The sequence below is a fragment of the Macaca thibetana genome, chromosome 8 (genome assembly GCF_024542745.1).
Source record: "Macaca thibetana thibetana isolate TM-01 chromosome 8, ASM2454274v1, whole genome shotgun sequence".
Taxonomy (NCBI): Eukaryota; Metazoa; Chordata; class Mammalia; order Primates; family Cercopithecidae; genus Macaca; species Macaca thibetana.
Genome location: NC_065585.1, coordinates 133391917 through 133413004, shown reverse-complemented (window position 1 = coordinate 133413004; position 21088 = coordinate 133391917). Strand labels below are relative to the sequence as shown.

The 21088-nt window shown below is 50.7% G+C and overlaps 1 protein-coding gene across 1 annotated transcript in view; it reads right to left on the bottom strand.

Moving 5' to 3' along the window:
* Positions 1-4062: 4062 nt before the first annotated feature.
* C8H8orf74 (chromosome 8 C8orf74 homolog) overlaps positions 4063-21088 on the bottom strand; it is a 30397-nt gene continuing 13371 nt past the window's right edge. The window contains exons 3-4 of the mRNA XM_050801124.1: positions 6651-7057; positions 4063-4514 (exon numbers count right to left, since the gene is read on the bottom strand). Coding sequence (XP_050657081.1) covers positions 4278-4514; positions 6651-7057 — 644 coding nt within the window. The 3' untranslated portion in view covers positions 4063-4277. The remainder of the gene's footprint in view (positions 4515-6650; positions 7058-21088) is intronic.

The following is a 21088-nucleotide window of genomic DNA, read 5'->3' as shown; positions in this document are numbered from 1 at the left end:
AGCTCCTCAAAAGCGAGGACCTTGTCTGGCTTGTTTACTGCCAAGTCCTCTGTGCCTGACAGCCTCTGGTACAGATAATTGGTCAATTAATATTTGTGAAATGAACGTCAACTGTCTGTGAGACTCAGTGTCTTGACAGAAGGAGCCTGATTCTGCCCTTTCAGGTTGCCTAGAGCCTTCTCCATCCCTCTCCATCCTCAGTTCCAGTTTCTGTTCCTCTGGGTGCAGTTATGACTTAATGTATGCCCAACAGCCAATTCTAAATACATTTCTGTGCCTTAGGTTCTGTTTTTTATAAACACTAGTGAGACCATTGCTTTGACAAAGGTGCTAAGATCTACAAACATATTTGTTTAATCATCTTACAATTGAGTGCTTTTATCTTGAATGTTGAACTTTTTAAGTGAAGTTCCAGTAGTACTTGCAGTAGTGAGAGGTGTTTCACCCGCACCAGAATGAATTCTCAAAAACTTTACTTTGCCAGAATTGAATGAATAAAGTGAACCATTATTGAAATTGATTGATGTTTCAATTGATGCATCTGGTGACGCTAAAACTGGCATTGTTTCACCATATGTGAAATTCTGCTGAGATGCTATCCAATGAATGACCACTGCTTTATTTTCAGCTTACATATAAGAAAACTTAAAACACAGAGCAAGCTCGATTTTAAACTGCCACCTGCTCGGTTGCCCCTGTGCATGTTAAATTGTGGATTCTGGGTTCTGGACAGCCTTATTCTTCTTTTTTGTTTTTTTTGAGATGCTATCTTGCTCTGTCACCCAAGCACTGGAGTGCAGTGGTGCAATCTTGGCTCACTGCAACCTTCACCTCCTGGGTTCAAGCGATTCTCCTGCCTCAGCCTCCTGAGAAGCTGGGACTATGGGCATGCTCCACCATGGCTGGCTAATTTTTGCATTTTTAGTAGAGACAGGGTTTTACTACGTTGGTCAAGTTGGTCTTGAATTCCTGACCTCAGGTGATCCACCCGCCTCAGCCTCCCAAAGTGCTAGGATTACAGATGTGAGCCACCACGCCTGTCCTGGAAAGGCTTCTTAAAGTTCCTGTGAACCTTTGAGGTAGCTGCTGACACTTTTTGAGCAGACTTTTCGGTAGTCAGTGGTATTGCTGTGGTTCTTGGCAGATGGTAGATGCAGAGAACAACTTTGTGCATGTTACAGTTTCATAATTAACTTTCTTAGGCAAGAGAAAGTCAATATATTTACATTTTCATTACTCAGGCACTTTCCTTTTTTTTTTGAGTTCATTGCTACCAAAAGGGTTTATTGAAAAATGAAAATGCAGTGGCAAACAATAACTAAACCACTGTAGCTTTGTAGCAAGTGGTAAGTAGCAAAGTCAATGCAGCAAGGCCGTGGGGACTCCCCTCTGTGAACACTTCTTCCTCCCAGCTCCTGGACATACTGCCTACGTGCCTGGCTTGTCTCTCTCAGTTTTCCCACTGACCCCAGAGCCTAGTGGCTTCATGTATCTTGCGGTTGTGCAAGTGGCTGAGGCGCTGAGCAGTTGGTGGGAGCAGAGGTGCTGTGTCCTTCTCTCAGCACCACCACCATGGGAAGAGCTGGCTCTCCTCAGTTACCTGTGTCTGCCTGCATTTCAGTATCTCAGGAATGGCCCGGGTGCTGTTTTTGAAAGGTTCCACTGAGTCAAGAGAGTGTTAGGAGGGAGAGACAGGTCAGCGCTCTGCCTCTTCCAGTTGCAGCCTCAAGCGTAGGTGAGAACTTGCTCACGGCACACCCCATGTGCCTACACACCAGGAGAGTCCCACACCATGAGATGCAGTCATGGCAGGAGCTGAAGCACAGGTGGGGAGCTACCTACCTCCCCCAGCTTCTTTTAGAGCAAGTCTTCAGCAAACTCCACTGAGCAATGCAAAGCTGCGTGCATGCCAAAGCAGGCCCAACACCGGGATAACAGGAGTCACCCAGGATAGCCCCAGAGAACCCAGAACATATGGTACGTTTATCCACAGGCTCTAGCTGGTATTCTGGTTTCAGATGGACTTGAGGACAGTTTCCCAGTTTGGGGTCTCCACTCCTGTGTGGTGTGAGAGTTTAGGCCTTGAATGAGTAGGGGGCATGGGTGGGAAGTTCACTGTCCCACAGTTGTCTCAGTGTCTATCCAGTGTCTGCTGTAAGAGGGTGCTCCCTGCTGCTGCCTCAGGCAGGTGGGAGGGAGGAGTTTTCCCATGGGACCACCCATTTGCTATTCTTACCTTGAGACAGAAAGCCCAGTTTTGACTTCCATGGAGGTTGGGGCCCAAGGCCTTTCTTCCACTCGCTGCTGTGACTTCTCTCCACATTTCTGGCCCCTGTGACTCTCCCAACTCCTCCTGACTTCTTCATAAATACAGCTCAGCTACACACAAAATATATGTCTACACTGCACCACATCTGGGACTCCTGCAGATGCCAGCAGGGACTGAGGGAGGATGGCAGCTTCTCACGTTGGCTCAGGACCCCATCACCTGAAATGCAACTCTTCCAAAGGCCACTTCTTTCACTTATGGGTTTGGAAGGCCTTGAGATCCACCTGGGCCTTCCCTCTCCTCCAACCTTGCCCCTCAGATGATGCCAGGCCCCCAGGCCTCCTCTGCTTGCCCTTGAATAAATGCCACCAAATGGTCATGGAAGTCATGTGAATTCAGCCAGGTGTGGGTCTCTGGCACATGGCCTGGGTAGAAGCTGTACCCACTTGCCCCTCCACCATCTCCCACACACACATGTGAGTACACCCATCCACGCTGGCCATGAGGGTGTCTGGGACCCTGGTGAGGCCCTAGACAGAATCCGATGGCAGCTCTCACACTTCCCTCAAGACCATAATTGCTTCATCCATACAGTAGACATAGTTGTTCAAAAATGTTTATGGAATGAAAGAGGAAGGAAGGAATAAAAAATTTAAGAAACTCCCAGAACCTCCTTCCTCCATCCCAAGAGGTATCAGACAGTTCATCAAGCTTCTTGGGGATCAACACACCTGGCCGTGGCATCAGGGTGAGATGGGAGGAGAGTCTCAGGTGTGGCTCCCAGCAGGGCTGCCTCCCCTGCTGGGGGCTCCTGTGTCCTGGACTTCTCTGCCAGGGCTGCAGAGGGCTGCTCTTCTCCTTCAGCAGGGCACCCCTCGCTAAGTCCCCCCAACCCCCTAAGGCAGCTGACTCTGCCTGGAAACACAGACACCAGGTGCACCTCAGGTGGCACAAACTAGAAAGTAGGTGGCAAAGGAGAGATGGGCAGGATGAGCTAATGACACGGGCCTGCCTTATTGGACACAAGGGGTGCAGCAGGCAAATGGCAGAGCAGGACAGAGGCAGTCTCAGGCTTGGGAAGAGGCAGTATGTGGTGACCCCCTCACCGTTCTGATTTCGAGGGCCACGGTCACCTGTCAAACCAACAGCTCCAGGACGTGTGCCACTGTTTGTGTAAGAGGAACGATGCCCCTGGGAAACAGCACGGAAGCAGGAGGGCTTCTGCTCTCTGCTGTGTGACTTCGAGTAGGTCCTTTTCCTCCATGAACCTTGAAACCCTTGACACATGGGAATAGCAAACCTCACCTTGTCTTTCTCCTAGGACGTCTCAGTGAGAGAGGGACCTGAGACACCATCCCACAGCACCTCTGCTTGACAGGAGAGAGAGCTGGGGCCCGGGGATGAAAGGGACACAGGCAGCATCACACAGCAGATCCACAGCAAAGCGGGCTCCAGGCCAGGTCTCCGACCTCTGGGACAGTACCTGCCCCTGGCCTGAGTCCCGCCAGTGCGGATGTTCCTGGGAGGAACAGTTTTCTAGAGGGCACATGGCTCTGGGTCCTCTTGCGGGAGACCTATGGGCTGGGCTGCATGCAATGAAGCCTGTGGTTTAAATGTTAGGAGGAAGAATCCTAGGATAGATTCTTGTTACATGGCATGGGATTCCCTGGAGGGCTTCGCTGGTGTGTGGAGCACCCTCATTCTTACCAGCTTGCACCCATGGGTGGCTCCATCTTCAGCAGAGGTCAGACTTGTCAGCATGTGATAAGTACCCCCAGAGCAAAGCTCCATGCTTAGCAGAGGCGCACAGCCGTCGGGGGAAATCATTTGGATTGGATTTCAGGTGGTAGCAGGTGGTTTCCAAGACAGAGACCAGTTGATGGCATGGGTTTGTTTCTTTTAATCGTGAGAAGTCTCTCTGTGGGTGGGTGCTGAACTCACCGTGCCGCATGGCTCATGGCTGTGGGTGACCGGTCCCCAGTCAGTCTCATGTGGCAGTCGGGACCTTCTACTTCCTTGCCTTCACTTTCTTTTCTTTGTTCACTCTGTGGGGCTTCAGGGCTTCCTCCTGGCCTGCATGACTGGTGATGGGGGGCGGGTTAGGGGTGGGGGCGTTGAGGTTCAGAGTTTTCTTCTGAAGCTTCAGGTCCAAGATGGCGAACGTGTTCTGGATCTTGCACTGCAGCAGCTCCTGCAGGAGCTCCATCTGGATGTGGATAACCTGGCGGACAAGGCTCTCCAACTCCTGGAAGGAACGGGGAGGGCCGGTGAGCGGGGTTGGGAGGTCTCACCAGATCTGGTTCTCAACTCGGCCCCTACTGCGGGTATGAGGATGTGTCCACTGTCCACCCATCTCACCCTGCCCATGGGCCGTGGCTGCCTTGACCTCTGGCTTCTGGTTGACTTCAGTCAACTAGGGGTGGGAGGTCTGAGGGTGGGGAGATCTTCATCTTCTCCTGACCGGCTGTGGGCTGGCCATGGCCACGGACCGTGGGTAGTCACACTTCCTGTCCCTCAACCCTTGCCTAGAACTAAAGCTCTCTTTTTAGATTCCAATAATCACTCCCTCCCTTTTCTCTTTTGGCCTAGAGTGATGGCCAGGCTGTTTGAGTGTGTCATTTGTTCTGGGCCCATTGGCCAGTGCCGTATTTCCTATAGACCCTACTTCCTGGTCAATGCAGGCTCCATCTGGATACCCCACCCCCAACCATCCTCATTCTCACCTCTCAAAGTTCTAGTGGCAGCTTCATGGGAGGGGACAGGGGAAATGGCTTCAGAGATTGGGCGTGTCATCCACCCAGCCAGCCATAGGAAGAATGGAAACTCAGCCACCGTCCATCCACCGAGTTAAACAGGAAACCCCATTTGTCAGCTCCATCAGAGTCATGGCCAACAGAGCCTGGAGACACAGACGACGTAAGTGTGTTTCTCCAGGTTCCCTGCCCGAGCAACCACACAGCAGAGGAGCTATTGTCAGGGGACACACTGGAAGCAACTGGTTGTCCATAGTGCATTTCTTTGAGATCTTGTATTCACTTAAAAGGTATGCAAAATTGCACATTTGCCCCAGCATATCCTCTTGGTTGTTTTTGTAGAAAAAATTATTGGGGAAGGTTGTTGTGCTATAGGAGAATGCGCAGTGTTTGTTCTATGCCCTTGAGTGCCCCATCTCAGGTGAATAGCTGGGGTACACGGTGTAGGGAGCTCTGGCTCACCAGCTCCGCCAGGCTGGGGCCAGCAGTGCCATGCTGGAGGCTGGGCGGGGAGCTGGGAGGAGCAGGCAGGAACAGCTGTGGGACGTGTGGGGCCGTTTGGGCCACTGTGGCCATGCCCCGCCCCACCCCGTGTGCTAGAGCAAGGTCCGTAGACTGTTGCAGGGGTTTTGTTGGGTCTTTATTGAATGTCTTCATGAGCTAAGATTTCCTGGCCCCCTGATGTGCTATTTGAGATGAGCACCATCCAGGCTGCTGTGCTCATTGCTCTGTAGAGATTTTCCTGTGTGTGTGTGTGTGTGTGTAACCCTAAAGGAATACTTCCCAAGGCCATTTGCTCTTCAGCTGATGATTCAGAAACCAAAATCCCTTGGAACTCACAGGCCCTGCAACTCCCCGACCCCAATGCCTGAAACACATGCACATACTTGTCTCTCAAAGTATGTTCAAAGATGATGCAACAATGATGACTTCAGTGCCTATGTATAGCTAAGAAACCAATGTAGGCTTGGCCAGGCCCTCAAGAAGTCAGCTACCCTGGGGCTGGGGTCGTCACGGTCATTGAAGAGCTGGTCATGGGAAATGCTGGCAGCTAGAGCCCCAGTGGTCTGGCAGACTGTCCAAGAGGGCAGCCCAAAGTCTGAGATCCAGGCACCAGATCCTCCCAAGTCCTCCCCCGGTCCCAGCTCCGCCCTTTGTCTCCCTGGTCACATGACCCTCCCCGAGCTGTCCCCATGTCCCTGCCTCCTCCATCTTCTCCCCTAGCCTGGAGGCGTGCTGGCTCTGGAGAATCTGCAGCAGTTCCAAAGCTGGAGTCTTTCTCATGCCTCTCTTGGTGGAATCTGTCACTGATCAATGACACAGAGGAAGGAACTTAGACTTCAGGGTCAGTCAGCCTCAGTCCAAATGTGAACTCTACCTCATGCTAGCTTGGTGGCCTTGGCGAGTTGAAAAGTTCTCTGAGCCTCAGTCGTCTCATCACTAAAACAGGGACATGAATTTCTACCTTTAGTCTACCGAGAAACCCGTGGTAGACTCTTGATTCCTCCCTGCATCTCTCCCCCTTCCCATGGGTGCCAACGAGGAGCTCCCATCTGCAGTGACGCCAGACCTGGCTGATGTCTCTGCTGGCCCAGGTGCCCACCCATGGCAGGTGGTCAGAGCCTCACCTGTCTCTCCAGGACCCGGCCAGGCTGCGCAGGCGCAGCAGCAGTGAACACCTTCTGCAGTGAGCTATCCAGCTCCAGGAGCAGCGTCTCTTTCAGGAGCAGCACGTCGGCGCGCTTCTGTGCCTCGGCCTCCGTCAGCGCCGCCACCTGCTGCCGGTGGGTCCACAAGTCCCTGTCCATGCCCTCGGCCAGCGGGAGGGCCTGGGGTGGCATGCACACCTCCAGGTGGGCAACGGTCAGGCTGACCTGCTGGTCCTGGCCCAGGACATACTGGTAGAGTTTGTAGTGGCGGATGAAGGTATGGTGGAAGTAGTCACAGAGGGCCAGCAGGTGGGTGGTGTTGAAATGGTCCTGGTAATCTCCGAGCTTGTTCCCCAGGATCGTCACAGCCTCAGTAATGGAGCAGCCTGTGGGCACAGGGGCCAGGTACAGAGTGGGAGTGGGACAGAGCTGCCCTGCCAGGCAGTGGATGTGGGCTCTGCGCCTAGACAGCCTGGTCACAGAGCCCATGTCCCCACCGCATTTTAAAAAATATTTATTTCTATTTATTTTTTTGAGACGGGGTCTAGCTCTGTCACCCAGGCTGGAGTGCAGTGGTGCGATCGTAGCTCGCTGCAGCCGCCAAATTCCAGGCTCGAGAAATCCCCCTGCCTCAGCCTCCTGAGTAGCTGGGACTACAGGTACATGCTACCATACCTGACTAATTTTGTTTATTTTTTGTAGAGATGAGGTTATCACTATTTTGCCCAGGCTGAACTCCTGAACTCAAGCGATCCTCCTGCCTTGGCCTCCTAAAGTGCTGGAATTACAGGCGTGAGCCACTGTGCCTGCTCTAACTGCAATTCTTATTACCATGCATTAGCTCTTGAAAAATATGGAGTGTACCATGTTTCTTTTTTTACTTGCAGTAACTTACACTTATCCCATTTTTTCTTACATAATTACCCCAGTATAATCATATAAATATGATTTTATGATCTCAGTATAATCACATTATCATTACCAGTATTTTGTCTTTTTTGTTTGTTTGTTTTTCCGAACTCCTGGGCTCAAGCGATCCTCCTGCCGTGGCCTCCCAATGTTTTGGGATTACAGGAGTGAACCACCACACCTGGCCAGTATTTTGTCTTTTGATGCCTGTTTTAAAGGCTTACTTTAGTTTGCTTTATCTTGTTTCTACTTCTCTTCAGGAAGGAGATGAGAATGCAGAAAAGGAATCCCCATAAGAGTAGAGTAGGAGGTGGCTGGGCACGGTGACTCACACCTGTAATCCCACCACTTTGGAAGGCTGAGGCGGGCGGATCACTTGAGGTCAGGAGTTCGAGACCAGCTTGGCCAACATGGCAAAACCCCATATCTACTAGAAATACAAATATTAGCTGGGTGTGGTGGCAGGTGCCTGTAATCCTAGCTACTCGGGAGGCTGAGGCAGGAGAATTGCTTGAACCCAGGAGGTGGAGGTTACAGTGAGCCGAGATCATGCCACTGCACTTCGGCCTGGGAAACAGAGCAAGACTCCATCCCCCCGCCAGAAAAAAAAAAAAAAAAAAAAAGAGTGGAAGCAGGTGATTGATGCCCAGGCAACTGTTGTGCTGGTGGCTTGTGTTGCAGAGTTGGGAAAATATTATTTACACCGTGCAAAGGATTGGCTCTGAAGGTAGCAGCGGGCAGTGCTCCTCAGGGGGTGACCCATCTCCCCACTTCTTCTCTCCTCCTCTCCCATTCACTCCTCCTGCTCACAACTCTTTCAGGTGCTCAGCACGGTGGTTGGAGGCAGGGCTCTCCCATCATCTGCTTGGTTCTCAACAGGGGAGGTGGTTCATGAAGGGTCGTGGCTGAATTACATGCCTACCCTGGTGAGTAGATGAGCAGACATCAGGCAGAGAGACAGGCAAGTCAAGGGCAGCAGGAGAGCACGGCCCTGGCTTGGAGACCTGGGTTCTCATAGACATTGTCCTGGAATTGCACTGTGGACTTGGCCAAGCCTATCCTGCTCCCTGACTCAGTGTCCCCCTCTGAAGAATGAGGGCTTGGGCCAGGCGCCCACCAGATCATGCACTTTGGAGAATTCCACAGTTCCCTCTGCTGACAATGAAAGTAGCATGTTGTAGGCAAGGAGCCAGGCTTTTCCCCGAAGTGGGGGACCTGGCTTGTCCACAGACCCTTTCCTTTGCTCTTCCTTTGTGTGAGCCCTCCATGGGGCGCTATGCAGTTTCCTCACCCCCGGCTAGAGTGCTGCATGCCCCTTCAGCAGGGACTGTCTCAGCCTTGCCCACAAGGTTGTTTTGAAGTCCCCCCACCCCCAGTCCCTTCATGTTCCCTCTTGGCTGGTCCCTGAGGCTGTCTTGCTCTGTATGGAAATATTCACCTTGAATCTCCCCAAAGTACCCAGAGGGTGGAGACATCGTGGTCTTGGGAAAATATTAGCAAAAGGGGCACCACTCCACTTGGAGCCATGTTAGGATGTGCTGGGAGTGACGCCTGGATTCTGGCATCTCAGCCTCCTGGGGGAGGGAAGGAGGGACTGCTCCACCATGCAGAATTACAGACTGGAGGCTGTACTTCTCCTTTCTGTGATGGCAAACCAGCAGGCTTGGAGCCCAAGGGTTACACTCCTCTTGTGAGGGTACCGGGTTTGGAGGTCTGAGACACTCTGTCCCTCTTAGATATGAGACTGGGCCTTTTTCCCTCAAATGTAAAATTCAGAATAGTGATACTGACTTCATAGGCTTGTTGGAAGGGTCAAATGGGGTAAGATGTCCAGCTTCATACAGAGCCTAATGCAAGCCAGCAATCAAGAAATGCTGTAGAAAGAATTTATTTCTACCTTTGCAAAAAAATGTTTCTCTCTTCCCCTTTCCCCTCCCCCATCAAGCCTTCCCTCTATTCCTTCCTTCATTCATCTCTGTCCATCTTTCCATTCATCCATTCTTTCACCCACCCATCAATCCATTCATCCATCATCCTTCCACTTATCCATCCATCCATCCATCCATCCATCCATCCATCCATCCATTCATTCATCTATTCTTCCATCCACCCATCTATTTTTCCACCCATTTGTTTATCCATTCACCTATTCATCCATTCATTAATTCTTCAATCTATCCACCCATCCATTCACCCATCCTTCTATCCATTTGTGAAAGGAAAATAAAAACTTGGGAACCCAATTCACTATGCCAAAAGAAAAAAATTAACCTGAAAGTTGAGTAACACAAGAAACTGCCTTTCCTTTGATTCCTAAGCAGGTAGCTACAAATAAAAGGTTAAATATCTCCACAGGTAGCTACTCTATGTTCACCTTATCTTATATAAGGTGCCAATTTACTGAGCAAAGGAGGAACACATAATTGATTATTCCCCACCTGCTCCTTTTCTCTTGCAACATGTGGATCACCATACCCTCCTTTTTTCCCTCCAGCCCACTTTCCCCTTTAAATATCGAAGCCCTCAAAATTATCCTTGGAGAAAGGAACAGATCTTTCTTCTAGGTATGTCATTAACCTTGGCAAAATAACCTTCTAAATGGATTGAGACCTGTCTCAGATACTTTTCGGTTTACACATTTATCCTTCCATTCACCCAAGATTAGTTTGTCAAATAGTGACTGAACCTATAAATTGTTACTGCTTATTAATTTCTTGGCACTATGCAAGATTTTGGCAATACTTGACAACAAATAAGTCATATCTCCTGCTCTCAGATGCTTGCAGGAGAGACACAAGCAGATAATAACACACAAGCAGACACAAGCAGTGCATAGTAAAGAGGAACAGAGTTGGGTGAAGAAGAGCATGGACTTCAGGACCAGGTCCTTCTAGAGAAGGCGATGTGTGAGCTGCATCCCAGAGTGAGGCTGAGCCAGGCCCAGAGGTGGGGCCACTTCACAGCCCAGCTGAGTGACAGCAGAGAAGCAAGAAGCAGCCTGGCCTGGGTGGGAGCAAGGTGAGGCTTGCTGTCGTTGGCACCTAAAGGTGGAGGCAGATGATGGCAAGAGCTGCATGGAGAGGTGGATGGAAGACAGACACAAGGGCCTTGGATGGATGCCATACTCAGAACCAGGGCTCTGTCTTCTGGGCAGTGCACAGAAGGAGCAGATCTGAGTGGCAGGACCTGGCTATCCTCAGACGTAGGGTGTGCAAGACAGAAACCGGCACAACCCCCGGGTTCTTACGGGGGATGTTTGAGGGACAGTGGGCCTACCAACAGAGAGAATACCATATGGTGAGATGCTGACCTCTGACATGACCCCTGCCCTCAGAGAGCTTCCAGTCTTGAAGAGGAGACAGTTGAATAAATGATGGCCACCTTTGTATTCTCGGCCCCCAGCACTGGGATTTGTGCACAGGAGGGGCCCAGTCAAAGTCTACAGAGTAAATGAACCAGCTCTAATATGTCAAGGTGGAGGTGTTCATTCATTCTGTCAACAAATACTTATTCGGGGTTTCCCTGTGCCAAGAACTCTTGCAGGTTCCAGGGAGGTGGTGGAGGGCTGGGGAGGAAATGCACAGATATCTAGCTCTGCACAGGGCTCTCTGGGACTGGCAGCACACAGGACAGGAAGAAGGTCAGGAAGGGCTTCCCTGAGGAGGCAGTAAAGGGGCTGGGATGGACTGGATCAAAGGGGTTTGCTGGGCAAAGAGGTGGTGAAGAGCGAGGCAGGAGGGACAGCAGCTTGTGCAAAGGCCCTGTGGTTGAAGCAGGCATGGCCCTCTGAGGGACTGAAAGGTGGGGGAGGAAGGCAGTCAGCAGGCTGGAGATCTGCAGGCGAGGAGCTGCCTGGCTGGAGATGAGGTTGGGTAGGCCAGGCCCTGAAAGCCCCTAGCATGCCCTGCCCTGCAGGGGTCCCACCCCCAGGGTCACCGTCTGGCAGTACCCCCGAGGGAGTCTTTCTCCAGAGTACTCATCAAGGTCTTTGATCTTGCGCATTTTACTGATGTGATTTGTTCTTGGTCATTTTCCCTCCACTAGCACTCAAGCTGTGAGAGAGCGAGAGGCCATCTTTTCTGTTCACTGCTGGGTACCAAGTGCCAGAGCAGTGCCCAGCTCCTAGGAGGTGCGCTGCAGAGAAGGAGAGCCTTGTTGAATGGACACAAGGGAATGGGCATAGCACTTTCAGAGGCCAAGGCAGGGGGATCACTCGAGCTTGGGAGTTCAAGACCAGCCTGGGCAACATAGAAAGACCCCAACACTATTAAAAAAAAAAATAGCCAGCATGGTGGTGCATGCCTTTAGTCCCAGTTACTCAGGAGGCTGAGATAGGAGGATCACTTGAGCCCAGGAGGTCAAGGCTGCAGATCGTGCCACTGCACTCCAGTCTGGACGACAGGGTGAGATCTTGTCTCTCACACACACAAAAGGATTTATGTAGGGAACATCCCCATGTGCCAGGCATTGAGGGATGTTGCCTGTGGCCAAGGCTTTCACCATGGAGGCTGCTGGGCTGGCAGAACAGGCGCCACAGGCCAGGCCCACCCAGACGTGGCAGAAGGGTTTCCAGCCGGTAGGGGGTGAGTGGAGCCAGGTTCCAGGGAGCCAATTCTGGCAGCAGGAGGAACAAGCTGTGTCGGAAGGAAGGGCCAAGGCTTCGGAGGGGATCAGCCGAGGGCAGGATCCAGGTCCAGCTTCGCTGACCAGAAGCTCTTGGCTGCTGCTGCCCTCCGGACAGCGAAGACCCGCCTGGCCCCACATGCCCTGTGTCCCTTCCCGTCCTTTCACGCAGAGCTGGGTGTCAGAGCACGCAGGCCTGCCGTCAGCTGGCAGGAGCTTCCCCGCAGGGACACAGTGAGAGAAGGAGGAGCTCTGAGAGGCCACGGGATCTGCACATGCCCCATGTCGGAAGCACCAGGCAGGGGTCCAGAGGCCGATGGGAAAGGCCACCCCAAGCAGAGGGGCCAGCAGCGGTGAAGGCCTGGGGCGAGTGGGGCACGGCGTGGCTGTGTGCACAGGGCCACACCCAGCTGTCCAGGAGGCAAAGCAGGATTCTGGGGACTGAGCTGGGGGACCCAGGGCTTGTGGTCAGTGTGGACAGGGTCATTCATGACAGCCCTGTGTGCGATGTGAAAGAGTTGACTTCATCACGGAACACGAGGACCTCTGAGGATAGCGTACATAGAATTATCAAACTCCTCAGGGTTAAGAACCTGGTGGAGAGGTACTGAGGCCAGACATGAGAGGTTGGCACCATCCCAGAGGGAAGATGGTGACCACGTGGAGGACAGCAGAGACTGCCCATCAAGGGATCCCAGAGGGTGAGCAGACACGAGGCCATCATTTTTGATCAGCAAGCTGGACTCGGGGCCTGTGTGGGGGCGACGGTGTGTGAGCTTCACCAGGTGACTCATCACACCTTCTCTGAACTGGCCAGAAGGTGCCCTCCTCCTCTAGCCTGGCCTGGCCTGACGGAGCATGGGGTGGGGCCACCTGCATCCTGCAGCTGTGGGTGGCTGTGTCTGCCTCATTGGCGAAAGCCAGCCCCTGAGCCCCTCTGTTCAACCCTAGCAGCTGTACACAGAGCCCAGATCTGAAAGGAGAAGTCCGCGAGGCTCAGTAGTGCGAATGCGCTCAGCAGCTGTGCTGAGCCAGGGTTTCCTGGCGGCTTGTCATCCTGGCCGATGCCCTACTATGGCCACAGGCTGTGGCCTGCACCTAACAGGTCGTACAAACCAAGTGCAGACCTTGTCCTGGGTCAACAGGAAAGGAGCCCCTGGGCTGAATTCTAACTTTCGGCCCCCAGACACTCTTGGCTGATTCTGGGTTTCAGCAAAGCTTGTTGGAAGCCGGCTCATGAGACATACTTTCTTGGCCTTGGACCACACTCCCTGGGCCTCGGGTTGAGAAGTTCCTGGTGACTCAGAAAGCAGAGGGATTAAGTCTCAGGGAGAAGCCGCTGGCTGCAGGGCGGACAGATCTGTGCCTGCAAGTTGCTCTTCAATAACAGGGAGTGGCCTTCATTTGCATTGGCTGCTGGAAACTTCCTGAAGATGGTCCCCAAGCCCCTGGAGGCCAGCACCTGTGAGGAGATGCAGTGGGAGTGGGGGAGGGGAGGAATGAGGAGGGGAAGGGCGGGGGAGGCTTGCTGGGCAGATGTCAGCAGAAGCTCCATGATCAGGGCAGAAACCGCTCGGACCAGGAGGCTCCAGTGGCTTTCTTGGCCCCTCAAACCTGGAGTCTGGGCTGGGCGAGCAAGGGGAGATGCGCCATGTCCCTGTGGGGCTGGAAATGGGGAAGGCTGCTCCTTCTGGGTGTGCCTGAGCGGGAGGACCCAGGTACCCCGATAAACCAGTTTGGTTCCCCCATCTTGCCTCCCAGGGGCAGGAACCAAGTCAAGCTACAGCCTGGCACTGCTCACCTTTCCCAACACCTGAGCGCCTACCAGGGCTGACCCGGTATGGTGGGAAGCAGACGAAAGCAAGGGCCCACCATCTCCACCCAATCGCATCCTTCATCCCCCCCGCATTGCCCTCTGCCCCCTTTGTGCTCCTGGGGAGACTCTACTAGTAAACTCCTTCACCCCTGGGTGCCAGGGACTGTACTGCCCAGGTGAGCTCCCTTCAGTTAGGGAGCGCCCACTGCCTTGTGCCATGCATGCTCTAGGTCACTCAGTCTCCCAGCTCCCAGCACAGTGAGGCTGGCACAGGCACCAACCCCTCTTCACCCGGGAGAGAAACCGAGGCTCAAGGAGGCTGAGGGGTTTGCATAAGGCCACTCAGGTGGTAAGTGCCTCAGCTGGAATTCAAACTCCAGGCCATCCAGCTCCAAGCAGCTTTGAGGTCTTTTTGTAGATTCTTGGAGGTGGACACTGCAAGGGACCTCCAACCCCATTGGTCACATTTTCCAAAGAATGTTTTGCAATAGCTGTTACAGTTGACCCTGGGACAACATGGGTTGGAACTGCAAGAGGAAGGAGTCCCTGGGCTGAATTCTAACTTTTGGCCTCCAAATGCTCCTGCGGGTCCACTTACACATAGATTTTCTTCCTGTGCCACCCCCAAAACGGTAAGACCAACCCCTGCTCTTCCTCCCCCTCTGCCTGTTCAACATGAAGATGACGAGAATAGTGGCCTTGATGATAATCCACTTCCGCTTAATGAAGGGTAAATGTATTTCCTCTTCCTTATGATTTTCTTAATACTTTCTTCAGCCTACTTTATTGTAAGAACACAGTACATAATACATATTACATACAAAATATATGTGAATCAACTGTTTATATTATCAGTAAGGCTTCTGGTCAACGGTAAGCTATTAGTAAGTAAATTCTGGAAGAGTCCAAAGTTACATACGGGTTTTCAACTGCACGGGAGGTTGGTGGCCCTAAATCTCGTGTTGTTCAAGAGTCACCTGTATATCAAAATGAATGTTTCACAACCAGAGAGACCTTTAAGATATGTTGGATCCAAGGAGATTAAATAGTCTTAATATGCTAATGAACTCAAAATATGCAAATGAGCTTAGCAGATCACCAAAAGGCATGGAGCGTTTGCAATGTTTCTCAAATCTATTCAGGGCAAATAGTCATTCTGGACCAAGGAGCACATGTCTCTGGACCAAGGAGAAATGTTGAGCTTGTCCAATCATTTTTCTCTACAAATGGGGAAACTGAGGCCCAGAAAAAGGATGAGACTTGCCTAAAGCTAACCTGTGGCACAGTCAGGACCTGAGCTCTGCCCAGCGGGGAGGGGTCAGGAGCCTGGCGGTAGAGCTGCCCTTCCCGTCACCACTCCCTGTGTAGGGAAGGGGTTGGTGTCTGTTTCCTTTCACTGCCCCAGCCCTGGTGCTTTTTGGTAGGTCAGAAGTGTCTGTGAAATGTGGGCTGGGGCACTGTCTGCCCAGGGAAGGGAATGGAGGAGCTGGGGCAGGAGACTGGGCCAGGCGCTGTTCCCTGGAGTGATCTTTGTGGCTGCCCTGCTGACCACGGCCTGGGGACAGACAGGATTGTCAGGAACAGCCCTGAGAGCTTGCCACCTTTGCTTGAGACCTCTTCTGTGGCTGCTGCCTGTCCTGGGGTCCCTGGACTGCTGGCCTCCCCACCTCCTACTGCAGCACAAGTGGTCCCTTCAGGATGACCCCTTTCCAAAGCCACCTGGTAAACTGCAGGGAGAGGAGAGAGGGCAGGCTGGTTGGGCCTGACACTCCCGTGGGAAGGAGGGGCTGCCGCATCCCTCGTGACCTCATCAGGATGGGTCCGGACTGGCCAGAGGGGGACCACGCTGGCTGGAGATGCATCGTCCTCCCGCCCTGTTACTTCGGCACCAAGGATTCAATAACTGCACGTTCTGTTCTCAGCCACCATTCACGGCCACACGGCAGCCACCATTAAGCTTAGGGAACACCTGGACTGAAGATGGCACTGACGCTGGGGCCATTCCTTGAAGCTAGCTCCTCTGTCAGGGGCAGTGGGGTGTGTCTGGTATGAGTACAGACTGGAGATTCAGGCAGATGTGGGCTCACCTCGGGCTGCACGACTTCATCACTTGCACACGTTATCTTGCCTCTCTGGGCGTCAGCGTTCTTTTCCTTCGTCTTTTTTATTCCATTTATTAAAGTTCAAAAACTGGCACAACTATGTGTTAGAAGTTGGTAGTAGTTTCTGGAAAGGGTCAGAAAGAGGCTTTTGGTTGCTGATAATGTTCTTTTTTTTTTTTTTTTTTTTTTTTTTTTTTTTTTTTTTTTTTTGAGATGCAGTCTTGCTCTGTCGCCCAGGCTGGAGTGCAGTAGAGTGATGTTGGCTCACTGCAGCCTCCGCCTCCCAGGTTCAGGTGATTCTCCTGCCTCTGCCTCCCAAGTAGGTGGGATTACAGGTGCCCACTACCATGCCCGGCTAATTTTTGTATTTTTAGTAGAGACAGCCCTCGCCATATTGGCCAGGCTGTTCTTGAATTCCTGACCTCAAGTGATCCACCCACCTCAGCCTCCCAAAGTGCTGGGATTACAGGTGTGAGCCACTGCGCCTGGCCTGGTTGCTGATAATGTTTTAATTCTACTTTCTAGTTCTGGATGCTGTTAAATGGGCACACTTTCTGAGAAATATCAAGATGAACATTTATAATGTACGCACTTTTCTGTGTATGCTATAATTAAATGAAAGATTTACTTTAAGAAGATGGTGACCCTGAAAAATAAGTTATTCCTAATTTGTGCAATGATGATAAAATCACAGAAAAGTAAACAGATTTAAAAAAATAGTATTTAAAAGCAGAATCTTTTCACACTGGAAGCAGTTTTTCTAATGCAATCTATTTCTTTTCTTTCTTTCTTTTTTTTTTTTTTTTCTTTTCTGAGATGGAGTCTCGCTGTGTCACCTAGGCTGGATTGCAGTGATGTGATCTCGCTCAGCTCATTGCGACCTCTGCCTCCCAGATTCAAGCGATTCTCCTGTCTCAGCCTCCCAAGTAGCTGTGTTTTTAGTAGAGATGGAGGTTTTACCATGTTGGTCAAGCTGGTCTTGAACTCCTGATCTCAGGTAGTTCACTCTGAGATATACCTGCCTTGGCCTCCCAAAGTGCTGTGATTACAGGCGTGAGCCACTGTGCCTGGCCATAATGCAATCTATTTCTATTATGCAAGACTTTTAATAAAAACCATTGCATATATTGATTGCACAGTCTAAGGGACATGGGCAGCAGTGTTCTTACTTGTAAAATAGAGACAATAAAAATATCTACCTCAAAGATTACAGGACAGCATGCATATATGGTGCTTTCCACAGTGCCTGGTACACAGTAAACACTCAATAAGTAATGCCATTGTCACCATCATTGCCATCATCAGGCCTCTGCTGGCATTCCTACTCCCTGGTGGGCTGTGTGGGTTCCTGGACTCAACCTGCTTTGGCAGAGACTGAAGCATGGCTCTAGAACAATAACCCTGGAGACTGGATTTCTTCAATCCAATCCCTTCTTGGCAGTTGCCCGGTGATTCTATTCACCTATGGTGGTGCCATGAGCGGGCACAGGGCCCCACCTGAACAGTAGTGGAGGCTCTTTCTTTCCTGGTCACTCAAACAGTGGAGGGGACAGGACAACTGGGAGTGGGCTAGGTCCCCAGTTATGGGGTGCAGAGGGTAGGGGAAGAGGCCCCTACTTACTACATAACTCAACAGGCCCTTGTGCTGTATCCTCTTTCTCCCCACTATTGTGGATGCCTCCATGGCAAGAAACTGCTAGATGGGCCAGACTTACCAGATCCAAATCAAGATTCTCTTTTTCTTACTATTACTTTATTGAATTAATTAATTTTTAAATATCACCAGGTGTTCCAGGGTGGTCTCCCATCCGAGTACTAACCATGTCCGACTCTGCTTAGCTTCCAAGACCAGACAAGATAGGCACGTTCAAGGTGGTATGGCCATAGACCCAAGTCTAGATTCTTGCACTGAAAAGCATGTGGGTGCTTATGAGAACGACAGGGCAGATAATGAGAAATCTTCCCAGAAAGCTCTGGACCTGCCCAGTGCTAAGCTCTCAGGAAATAATACTACCACTACATTAGTGTGTTGTTTTACAGTTATAAAGCATTTACATTATCCATCAACTCATTTAATTACCACAACCAACCTATGAAATAGGTGTTTGACACCATTTAACAGATGAAGAAACTGAGGTTTAGAGCATGCGTGTGGCTTGTCTACTGCTATTCAGTAGTGAAATCAGTTCTCAATCCAGATCCTCCAACTCCTAGGAGAGTACTCCAACTCCAAGGAGAGTACACCACAGCCATTTTTTAGGAGTGAATGGAAGATATATGAAATACACAGCACTACAATATGTCCACTAGCATTCTTGGATTTAAATTTAATTTTTCAATTATTGTGAATATATATAACCTAAAATTGACCATTTTAACTGTTTTCTTTTTCTTTCTTTCTTTCTTTTTTTTTTTTTTTTGAGACGGAGTCTCACTCTGTCACCCAGGCTAGGGTGCAGTGGTACAAACTCGGCTTACTGCAACCTCCATCTCCTGGGTTCAAGCAATTATCCTGCCCCAGCCTCCTGAGTAGCTGGGACTATAGGCATGTGTCACCATGCCTGGCTAATTTTTTTTGTATTTTTAGTAGAGACGGGATTTCACTGTGTTAGACAGGATGGTCTCAATCTCCTGACCTCATGATCTGCCTGCCTCGGCCTCCCAAAATGCTGGGATTACAGGCGTGAGCCACCGCACCCAGCCCATTTTAACTATTTTTAAATGTATAGTTCTATGACGTTAAGAACATTCACATTATTTTGCAGCCATGACTACCATCCATCTCCAGAACTTTCTCATCATCCCAAACTAGAACTCCATATCCATTAAACATTAACTCCACACTCCCCCTCCTCCCGGCCCTTGGCAATCCCCATTCTACTTCCTGTCTCTATGAATTTGACTATTCTGGGTTCCTCACAGACAGACTCATACAATATTTATTCTTTTGCATCTAGATTATTTCATGTAACATAATGTCTTCAAGGTTCCTCCATGTTGTAGCATGGGGCAGAATTGCCTTCCTTTGTAAGGCTGAATGATATTCCATTGTATGGATAGACCACATTCTGCTTATCCATTCATCCATCCATGCTCACCTGGGTGACTTTCACTTTTGGCTATTGTAAGCAATTCTTCTACGAGCCTAGGTGTACAAACACCTGCCCGAGTCTCCACTTTCAATTCTTTTGGGTGTGTACCCACAGGAACAATTGTTGAATCATATGCCAATTCCATGGTTGCCTTTTTGAGGAACCGCCATATTGGTTTCATCCACTATGTCTTTTCAATTTGTTAAGATACAGTAGTCCCCCCTTAACCGCAGCTCCAGTTTCCTTGGTTTTAGTAACCTGTGGCCAACTGTAGTCCAAAAACATTAAGTAGAAATTTCCAGAAATAAATAGTTCGTAAGTTTTAGATGTTGCACCGTTTTGAGTGGCATGATGGAATCTGCATCATCCTGCTCTGTCCCACATGGAGCGTGGCTCACTCCTTCCTTCAGGGGACCCCTGCTGTCAACGCCACCCTCCCGTTGGTCACTTAGGAGCCATCTCCGGTATCAGAAGGACCGTCGAGTTATCACAGCGCTCGTGCTCAAGTCACCCTTATTTGGCTTAATGATGGCCCCAAAGCGCAATAGTAGTGATACTGGCAGTTTGGATATGCCAAACATAAGCTACCAAGTGCTTCCTTTCAGTGAAAAGGTGAAAATTCTTGATTTCATAAGCAAAGAAAGAAAATCATATGCTGAGGTTTCTAAGAACTACATAAGAACAAATCTTCTATCTGTGAAACTGTGAAGGGAGACAAATTTGTGAGTAGTGGATATAGGGTGTGGTACTATCCCCGGTTTCAGGCACCACCTGGGGGGTGTTGAAATATATTCCTGATGGTGGATTAGAGGGGACTACTATAAACCAATAGCCATATTAAGGGAAAATCTACTCAAACACTAGGATTAGAAATATTTTGTTGTCCTTTTAAAGACATTCTTTTTGGTTACTTGCCTAGGGTTCAGAGGGCAAGCACAGGACCATATTTTTTTTTGTTTTGTTTCGTTTTTGAGACGGAGTCTCGCTCTGTCGCCCAGGCTGGAGTGCAATGGCGAAATCTCGGCTCACTGCAAGCTCCGTCTCCTGGGTTCACACCATTCTCCTGCCTCCGCCTCCAGAGTAGCAGGGACTACAGGCACCCGCCACCACGCCCAGCTAATTTTTTTTGTATTTTTAGTAGAGACGGGATTTCACCATGTTAGCCAGGATGGTCTTGATCTCCTGACCTCGTGATCCACCCACCTCAGCCTTCCAAAGTGCTGGGATTACAGGCATGAGCCACCGCACCCGGCCAGGACCATAAGCTTTAAAGACTGTCATGGGCTCTTGTCCACGCCCTTCTCTTTGTCCACAATGGTCTCCCTACCTGGTCCGCTTAGCAGACTCAGCACCTCACCAATCCTTGCCCCCATTTCTCAGGAATCAGGAAGCTAGAATGATTCATGTGAAAGAGCTTTGGCAGAAGGGACAGGCTCTGTGGCCAGGAAGACCCAAGGTTAATATTGGTTCTGCGCTTTACTGTGCGATGATTGACAAGTTACCTAACCTCTCTGAACTTCAGTTGTGTTAGTGAAATGGGGACAACAGTACCCATGCACCCAAGACTGCCATGGAGATCAAATGAGATGATATGTGCAGAGGGCTCAGTGTGCCATGTCTACGGCTGAGATTATGATCATCAATCCCTTCCCTGGTCCTCCTGGAAGCATGGGGCTCCTGTCCTGCTGCAGTCACCTCCTGCCTAGCCTCACAGGAAGGCTGGCTCCTTAGCGCGCAGGGATTTGGGTTCACTCTGGGCTTGCTGGAGAATGGGGCAGAACAGGGGCCAGCCAGCGGAAGGCTCAAAGAGGCAGCTTTCAGTACAACAGCAGGAAGAACTTTCCAGAAGCACCAGCTGCTCACTGGCAGAGTAGG